The sequence below is a fragment of the Diadema setosum genome, chromosome 14 (assembly GCF_964275005.1).
Source record: "Diadema setosum chromosome 14, eeDiaSeto1, whole genome shotgun sequence".
NCBI classification, from domain to species: Eukaryota; Metazoa; Echinodermata; class Echinoidea; order Diadematoida; family Diadematidae; genus Diadema; species Diadema setosum.
Genome location: NC_092698.1, coordinates 22,666,762 through 22,676,175, shown reverse-complemented (window position 1 = coordinate 22,676,175; position 9,414 = coordinate 22,666,762). Strand labels below are relative to the sequence as shown.

The window sequence follows — 9,414 nt, the reverse complement described above, 5'->3', positions numbered from 1 at the left end:
ATTCAACATAAATATATTCACTTTTCTATAGCATATAAAAGAGCACATAACTTGGATCTTTCAGTAAGCAGGGGGAATAATATTATCCTTATGTCAGTGAAGAGGATGGAATGTGTATAATAGACCTACTTTTCATAAGAAACTGAATTTTGTGGAATTCTCTTTATTTCTTTGTTAAATATCGACATATGAAAAGTGACATCACAAACTGTATTCCAGTAGTCTTCTCATCCAGCGAGGCGGCACTGCGCGGGACCTTCATAACTTTTGAACACTTGTCCAAGTTTCTTCAAACTCTCATTGATGTGTTCTTACTAATATTGCTGCATTCACTCAATCCACACGTGTGTATGTCCTTTATACGTATATAAGGCTCCCGTAATCTACTGACTGAGATGGAACAGGGCTAAAAAGCAACAGGATTGGGAGACGTAGAACCAACTGTATCCAATGATCTGACAATTAATAATTTAATGGTTCCACATTGATTGCTCTGGGGTATTACATAAAGCGTTTTGTCAGATTTTTGCTCTTTTTTTTGGGGGGGGGGGGGGAATGAGCAAAGAAAATAAGTTTCTTTGTTCATTTTTCCACTAACTAATTCTATTCATTTCTGGTCAGTTTCCCTTTGTTTGCGTTTGTTATATATTTTTTTCTGACCAACTGTTCTGCTTCTGAAATCCTTGTATCTGATTGGCTACAATGAGCAAATTTGTCCGACATTTTTTTTTTCTGACAAAACGCTTCATGAAGTGCCCCCCCTCCGGCTTCTGTAGCTTAGGACGCTCATTGTTTGCAGAATATCGAGCACCCTATATCATAGCTGGTCTGGATCAGCCCATTTTTGTGATGATTTTAATGTAAATATATGGGTATCCATTTCCAAACTCTGTTCTGAAAATTCCTATATCACATTGGCAACACCACAAATAATACAATGTTGATGATGGTCATGAAATTTGCATCTCAACTTACATGGTTATACCATACGTCACGAGTAAACCAACTCCCGATAGGTTCATCCAGCCCAAGACGAAGAAAAGTAAAGTGACGCCCATTTAAAGGACAAGTTCACCTTCATAAACATAAGGATTGAGAGAATGCAACAATATTAGTAGAACACATCAGTGAAAGTTTGAGGAAAATTGGACAATCGATGCAAAAGTTATGAATTTTTTAAATTTTTACGTTGGAACCGCTGGATGAGGAGACTACTACAGCTTGTGAGTCATATGCGTACAACAGTATAAAGAAAATGTAAAGAAAATTCAACATATTTTCACATTTTTCGCATAATAAAAGAGCACTTGACTTGCCTCTTTCTAAAGGCAGGGGGAACAATCTTACCCATAACATTTGTCGGTAACGAGTCGGGGGAATGTGTACTTTTTTCAAAAGATGAATTTTGTGAAATTCTCTTTATCAAGTTTTCCTTATATTGTTGTACGCATGTGACATCTAAATTATTCACACACTGCAGTAGTCTTCTCATCCCGCGATTACTGCACAAAAACTTCAAAAATTCATAACTTTTAAACGGATTGTCCGATTTTCCTCAAACTTTCAGTGATGTGTTCTACTAATATTGCTACATTCTCTCAATCCTTATGTTTATGAAGGTGAACTTGTCCTTTAACTCCAGAAAAAGTTTGAGTTGCAGATGGTGAGTGGGAAATTAATAGTCCATTTTATATGGTACAAGACACAGGAAAAAGTCAACGACGATAATTAATCTATGTTAAAAGCAATCATCAACTTCGTATCAGGGCAATTACCCCCCCCCCCCCCCAAGGACAATATTACCCCCTATAGTGAATACTGGTTAGAGTGGTATAAGGTTAGAGTAGGGCCTATTTTTAGGGTTATAGGTTTAGGGTTATAGAGCTTGGGTTAGGTTTATAGGATTAGGTTCAGGATTAGGATAAGGGTTCGGGGTCAGGGGAAGGGTCTGGGGTAATTGCCCAGGGGGTAATTGCCCTAAACCCCATCAATGTGCTATAAGTGGCAAACCTGCATCAGACTTTGTACCACCTGCAAGACTATACATAGAAAGATAATTATAGCACCCAACAACAGTCTAAAGTTACCCAGTACCAAGGAGAAGGCTATTATCGTCGACTATTATTTGTCGCAGTATTAGCTAGAGGAAAATCACCTATCTTGGAACCTACCAGGTTCGTGCAACTTGATAACAACACAAGTCAACTCAGAAATATCGTGATAATTTTAGTTTATTAGGAGCAATATTGTCAGCAAACTCCTTGCAATTAAACCAAACTAAAACACAGACCTTATTAATCGTAGGCCATTACAAACAGTCTTCACTCCTTCAGTTCTCATGGTATGTCAACCTATGGGCCCGTATTTGATTAAATTAATTATATATAAATTGCACGATGTCATATTTTGTGGTCTTACATAGGGCAATAATATTGTACCCCTTTTGGGCAATTAGGCCTACTCCAGACCCTTCCCCTGACCCTAACCCTAACCCTAATCCTAATCCTGAACCTAATCAGGGAGGTGACCTCCCTGACCTAATCCTAACCCTAACCCAAACCCTATGCCTAATCTTTACTCTAACCTTAACCAGTATTTTTAGCCGGGGGTAATTGTCCTCCGGGGATACTAAGTACACGTGTATGGTCCCCACGTGTATATTGTATTTTATACGTATTTTTGTAAGGCCGAATCATAACTTGTAAAAAGCATTGAACTTGGGCTATTAACTTGATTGATAATACACGCACGTTATCGGAGACTGGCTCCAACTCTGTGGCATTTGGGCTTGTCACAACCGACCCTCGTTCGTAGTACTGAGTACTATTGGCGGTTACTGGAAGGCATGTGGCTCCTTCTTGAGTCGTCATAATACATGCACCGAGTGCAATGTGCTTTTGCTCGAACGCCAATACAGATCTGCCACGTTGGAATATGCCGCAGCTGCAACCATGTCACTGGATCGTCTTAGCCTTTAGTAGAGAAAAGGAAGAAAAATGATATTATTTAAGGCATGATCTGAGTTGAAGTTTTTGCAAATACGAGTGGAAGAATAACTGAGAAGTTTTGTTAAGTGAAATACCAGGGCAGGTTTGCAATCAAGATGTCGGAAATACCGTCTTTTTTCATCGTCTTTGTGACGATTCTCGTCCTACTTGCTGCTACACATGGAGTGGAATTAACTTTTGAGTTGCCAGATAATGCGAATCAGTGTTTTTATGAAGACGTGGAAAAAGATGTGAAGATAATCCTGGAGTATCAGGTATAGTACTGGCCACTGAATATTATTTTCATGTCGGTAGTGATAAGAAGACGGATACATATACGTTGTCATGTAGATCTGCAATCCTGCAGTTTTAACAGCAACTAACAGTCCCACTAACTACTATTCATGTTGAGTAGAATCTAGAAGTCAGTTGCACTTTGTCGTGTGCACACACTCGCAAGTGCAAGCTGCAAGTGGACAATTTGAAAAAGGAATGATACCGCATATCTCCTGCGTATCGATCGCATTATTTACACAAACAGCATCTGTTCTGTAAATAACACCAAGGCATCAAAATGGCAATGCTTTACAGCTGCTTTGGGACTCAGAACTGAAACAAAAAGCGACTCTATAAACATAAAGAAAGATGTGATACTGATAAATTTACATTGTATTATGGTTAAATGAGGTAAATTAATAAAAACAGGGCTGCCAACTCTCACTCATTGAGAGTGAGACTCGCTCATTTTGATCCTTTCTCACTCTAAAACTTTATTTCATTTGCATGCATTTCTACTGATCTCACTCATTTTGACTCCTAAATTATAGCATTGGCCTATACAACTATGGGAGTCTCACTCTCAACTAGTTTCCAATGTTGGCAGCCCTGAAAAATGAGATTTGTAAATAAAGTAACTCGATGAGATAACGATGGCATACACGATGCAACAATACCACTGGTGTACATTGATGTAGTAGACGTGGTCGCTTGTACTGTTGTCATAAGTCTACTTCTCATCTACCACTTTTTTTCTTTTCTTTTTTTATGCCTCCGCCAACGAAGTGGCCGGAGGCATTATGTTTTCGGGTCGTCTGTCCGTACGTCCGTCCCGTTTTGTTTTTGTTGATATCTCAAGAACCGCGTGGTGGTTTTACATCAAACTTGGTATGAGGGTATATCCTGGGGGGATGATACTTTGTTTGGATTTTAGGGTCACGGGGTCAAAGTCGCAGGTTATTTTGTGAAAAAAAAAGTTGAAATTTCATGTTTTTCTCCATATCTCGCAAATGGTTCAAGGTATCTTCATGGAACTTAGTATGCATGTACTGATGGGTAGTGATTATCTAGGGAAGTTGGGGTCATGGGTCAAAGGTCAGGGGTCAAAGGTCAAGGTCAACTCCTCAAAATATCACTACTTTCCTTATATTTATGCAATGCCTGAAGGATTTTTTTTTTTAACTTGATGTGTGCATGTATTACCCAATATATATTCTGTGGGAAGTTTCTTGCCAAAAGGTCAAAGGTCAAAAGTTCAAAGGTCAAGTGAAAGTGCTAAATTACACTTTTTCCTCCATATCTCAAAAGTAACTCAAGGTATCATCATGAAACTTACATATTTATGCATGTTCTACCTAACAGTGATTCTCTTTGGAACTGTGAGGTCAAAGGTCAAAGGCCAGGTTTAGATAATACTATTTTATCATTTGATACTGAAATTATACTTTTTCTCAATACCTTGAAAATTACTCAATGCATAAACTTATAAAAGGGTCAAAAGTCAAGTAAAAATCATCAGTTCCCCAAATACCTGCACTCTGACGTTTTAATCATTCATCCAATTGAACCTAGTTCTACGTGTAGGAAAGTGAACATTCAGCACATTTGTGGCAAACCTGTCATTTTAATATTTTGCCAATTGTGTGAAACTGTCATCACACATTGTCAAGACATTGTACTATAGACCTATTAGGAGAACCATGCATTGTGGCGGAGGCATACCAGTCGCCGTAGCGACATTTCTAGTTTTACTTTTACTTCTACTTTTCCGGAACAATGCTGTAGGTCAGAGGCTAGAGCCTGTTCATCAATCAAGATTGTATTGTCGGCTGCTCTTGATCTCCCACACTTCCGGTTGATATAGGGGCTAATCTCATTTAATTGATCACCCTTGGCCTCACGCAACTGCTTTCTCGCATATAGACCTAAAATCAAAAGTACACTTGTACACGTGGAACGGGGTGCAATACACTGGGAGCTGGAACATTTGAACACGAATACAAATCATGAGAAATGATGAGGGGGTTACAGGTAAATAACCTGAGGAAACGGGAGGAAAAAAAGTGAAGAAAATCCTCATTTTAATAGTTGATACACATGATCATGATTACACGTCTTTGCCATTCACTAGAGTTATGTGCTTTATGAATGAGACATACAGGTGGTCAATTAAAATGATGAGCTTGCACCGGCATACAGTAAAGCATGTCACAAAATTTGCATTTGTCACCGAGAATTCCGTGCGTACATGTGTGATACAAGTTAACAGTCTTAACCTGGAATTTGAGTCTACTGTATTTTCTGCCATAGACATGATATCAAGGGGAAACTGAGGAATATTTTCTAAGATACAGAGGCACAAATGTATTTAATCAAAAAGCAGTCAGTAAGTTGTAGGCCCAAGCATACTACACATTGTCATTTGATATCTACATGTACCGTACACTATTCTTAAAATTGTAAACTCGAGTAGGCCTGGTAACAGTATACACTGTACATTGTAACTCTGTAATATACATTGTAGAGCGCCCTGTGGTTAGAGTAGGCCTAAATTTAACTGTTTGACAAAATTCATTGACTTCAAGTTTCTAGAAATATTCCATATCCCATATTTTTGTAGTGCACATGCTACACAATTTACTCTCTATAAAGTACCTGTAACTTGATTTCTCTACAAGTGTTGTATCACTGTATATATTGTAAGCCGCCCATAATTCGACCATAATGCCATCCAAAATTCGACCGCCTGCTACAAACCTGTATGGTTTGCGCACAGTGAAACTTTGGCGCGGGTGCCAATACACTAATTCTATGAGGTGGTATTCCAGCTGTTGCGTGATTGTCGTTCATTTAGATAAAATTGTGTGTCCACAGTAAGCTTTGCAGTGAACAAGAAAGAAGTCTTCAACAATCTAAACACTTGAAATGATGTGATAATTAAACATTGTGCATACTTTTTTTTTTTTTTGTTACTTTTGATACTTCAGATGACATGTTGTGTATTCGCATTTCAGTGAATCTCACTTGGCAATTATGTTTTTCTTTCATGCACACAACAGGTTGTGACAGGTGGCCAGTATGATGTTGATGCAGTATTGAAGTCCCCCAGTGGAGCCGTGGTGTACAAGGAGAAGAGGAAGCAGTATGATACCTTCACCTGGACAGCTGACCAGACAGGCGTTGTGGAGTTCTGCTTCAGCAATGAGTTCTCAACGTTCGCCCATAAAACCGTCTACTTTGATTTTGTCGCTGGGGATGACGACCCCCTGATCCGAGACATTGGGGCCCATGCAACAGCATTAACCCAGGTGGGTATCTTGTCATGGCCATCTAACTCTAAAGAGCAGAGCTTTAAAAACGGAGCAGAGTCATTTCAGCATCCATCAATGTAGCAATATGACATTATCTGACACACTTATTTGAGAACTCTATAAAGTGTCATGTTCAGACATGATGATGAATAGATGTCATTTGCTGTTTTGAAGCATGTTTGAAAATGACTGACTTACCCGGTACTTTAATACATCCCAGTATTCAATTTTTTGCTGCAGCTTCTCCTTGGCAAAGAAGGCAGGAGACATCTTTGGATGTCCAAAAGAAGGAAAAATATATGTATGAACACTGTGTATATGATGAGTGAACTTCCTAAGAGGTAGATTGTACATGGGTATATTGAACCAAACTTGGCCACACCTGCTGGTAGCAAAACTTGAGATCATGATCAGAAGAACTTGTCTAACAGATTTTCAGACATGTGCAATGTACATATCTGTAGTACATCTTATATTCATTTTGAAGAATTGTTTTGTTTGAATAGTCTAATACATTACAATACTGGTGTATGAAGATATAATCTACTTTTTAGAACTGGGAAAATACACTTGTATACAGAGTACATTTTGTCACTCAAACCATTGTATGTATACACTGTACTTTCTACATTGTGAAAATTTTGACAGCATTATCTGTTTGTACTCTTCTTTGGTATGAGGAATGTTCATGTCATTTTAGAGGTACTGTACAGTACTGGTTTAGGTGAGGATTCAGCTTGCAACATACAAGTTCATTAATAGAAACCACTCTATGAAATGTGAAAGAGCATAACTGAGATATCTAAAAAAAAAAAAAAAAACAAGGTAAAACAAAGAGATCCTAATAAAAGTTGTGGCCTGTCAACTTTATTAGGATTGCTTTTTCTTGATATCTCAACCATTTCAAGGCTAATTTTCATCAAATAAATGTTGAATTCTTCTTGAAATTACATGCTCTTTCATATTTCATAAGAGATTTCTCATTATCTTACCAAAAAAAAATGTTGTAAACCTCAATCCTCACCGCAACCAGTATTGTACAGTCCCTTTAAACTAACAATCACATCCTTTTATCTGCAGCACTATGCAAAAATTCAGTTTCTGGATGTACATTTGCCATCTATCATTCAGTTTTCCACCATGCTCCTGACCATCCATTAGCTTCAGTTTTTGGTTTTAGCAACAGATGGGTATACTAAGCATTGAGCTTGTTCATGCATATACATGTAATGGCATGTACTTTTATTTTTGATTCTCTAATTTATTACATTTTTTGTGCCTATTTGGATTTCTTTTCTGCACCTCTGCAGCTGGAGACATCGTGTGTGACAATCCATGAGGCTTTGAAAGCAGTCATCAACTTCCAGACACACTACAGATTACGGGAGGCCAAGGGCAGATCAAGAGCCGAGGGCCTCAACCAGAGGGTTCAATTGTGGTCTCTCGGGGAGTTTATCTTAATTCTTATCATAGGTATTGGAGAGGTCATTGTACTCCGTAGCTTTTTCTCAGTGTCGAAACCCAGGGCTGGTAGGATATAGTTTTCCATAGCTGTGCATTTGTCTGTATGTTTGTTATATTGTCTCTCAGTTAAAAGGTCCACCTCCATGTCCCTGTACAAAGGCCATAGATTTTGATTTACTATTTTGGTCTTACATGTACAATGTACATCTATATTTTTCACCATATGAATCCAAAGTGTCAGTGTGTAGCAGTAGAAGCTGTAGTAGTTTGAGGCATATGTAACTGAGCAAGAAATTCAAATAAGATTTGCATATTATGTACAGTATTGCTAGATGAAAGATAAATCCTCATCTTTTTTTCCCCCCATCTATTTTGATTTTTTCCCCTTTCATCGAATGCATGTTTTCACCTGGTCAGTAAGAGGCTCTTTCTTAGACATTTGAACAGGGATTGGAAAACATTTGTACAGAAATTTTGTAAAGCCAAAATATTGCAACTTCCCAGAAATACTTCAAGAGTTTTATTATGATGCATCTCTCTTTATTTAGAAGATTGATTTTTGATTTGTTAATTGATTTGTTAATTTAACCATAACTTGCAATGAATAGAAGCTGTATTGATTTTGGCATGTATTATGAAATGTGCCTTCAGCAAGTCATTTTTGGCAAACAGATCACGACAAAATTGCATTCAGGACCACATTTCAACATCAATATTTACAGCATCTGAGGTCACTTTGTCACAAGATGTGGCACCAAATTGATTTGCTGCTTCAAATTTGAGAAGAGTAGTATGTTCACTTTGGAGGATATGGTTGTTTAAATGTCTAACGTGTGGACGTATTACCGCAAGAGCCTATGCGTATTTTTTGTTGTTTTGTGACTCACTGTGCAGTGTGTATGCAAAAAAAAAAAAAATAAGAATAATAATAATGATAATATTTAGTGCAAAGAGGTGCCATGTCATTGTATAAAGTGTTCATTTTCTTTAAGTGTATGAGTATTGTCACTTTCATAGTGTTTCTTGTTCACTACAAAGTTTATAAGGAAAATACCTGCCCAATAAGTATGTACCCAGATACCATAAATAGATGTACATATTTGTACATGTATTCCTGCAGAGTGCTGACTGATTTAGAAATTCAGTTCCTGTGATATAGTTGGTACATTGTATAGTGCAGCATACTGTATACGCCATATATTTCGCAAGTCTAAATTTTCGCGAATCGGGAATCCCCGACAATTTCGCGAGTGGTTTAATTGCGATTGTGGAGTCCTGTACTGAATGGAGAAATGTATATGCGTACATCACATCCACATCGGGATCAGAGTGAATATTTTCGCATGTCTTTTAATTTCGCGAATAGCACCTGACTC

General features: G+C 37.8%; 1 protein-coding gene across 1 annotated transcript; it reads left to right on the top strand.

Moving 5' to 3' along the window:
• Nucleotides 1–2,949: 2,949 nt before the first annotated feature.
• LOC140237582 (transmembrane emp24 domain-containing protein 3-like) lies at nt 2,950–8,585 on the top strand. Its single transcript, XM_072317517.1, has 3 exons — nt 2,950–3,262; nt 6,323–6,571; nt 7,885–8,585. The coding sequence occupies exons 1-3, from the start codon at nt 3,104–3,106 to the stop codon at nt 8,113–8,115; spliced, it is 639 nt and encodes a 212-aa protein (XP_072173618.1). The 5' UTR covers nt 2,950–3,103; the 3' UTR covers nt 8,116–8,585.
• Nucleotides 8,586–9,414: the final 829 nt, after the last annotated feature.

Bases quoted from the DNA above. Each gene is read 5' to 3' on its own strand.
- LOC140237582 (XM_072317517.1), top strand. From the start codon at position 3,104: ATGTCGGAAATACCGTCTTTTTTCATCGTCTTTGTGACGATTCTCGTC. The intron at 3,263-6,322 runs GTATAGTACTGG...TGCACACAACAG, and splicing joins AGATAATCCTGGAGTATCAG to GTTGTGACAGGTGGCCAGTA. The intron at 6,572-7,884 runs GTGGGTATCTTG...GCACCTCTGCAG, and splicing joins ATGCAACAGCATTAACCCAG to CTGGAGACATCGTGTGTGAC.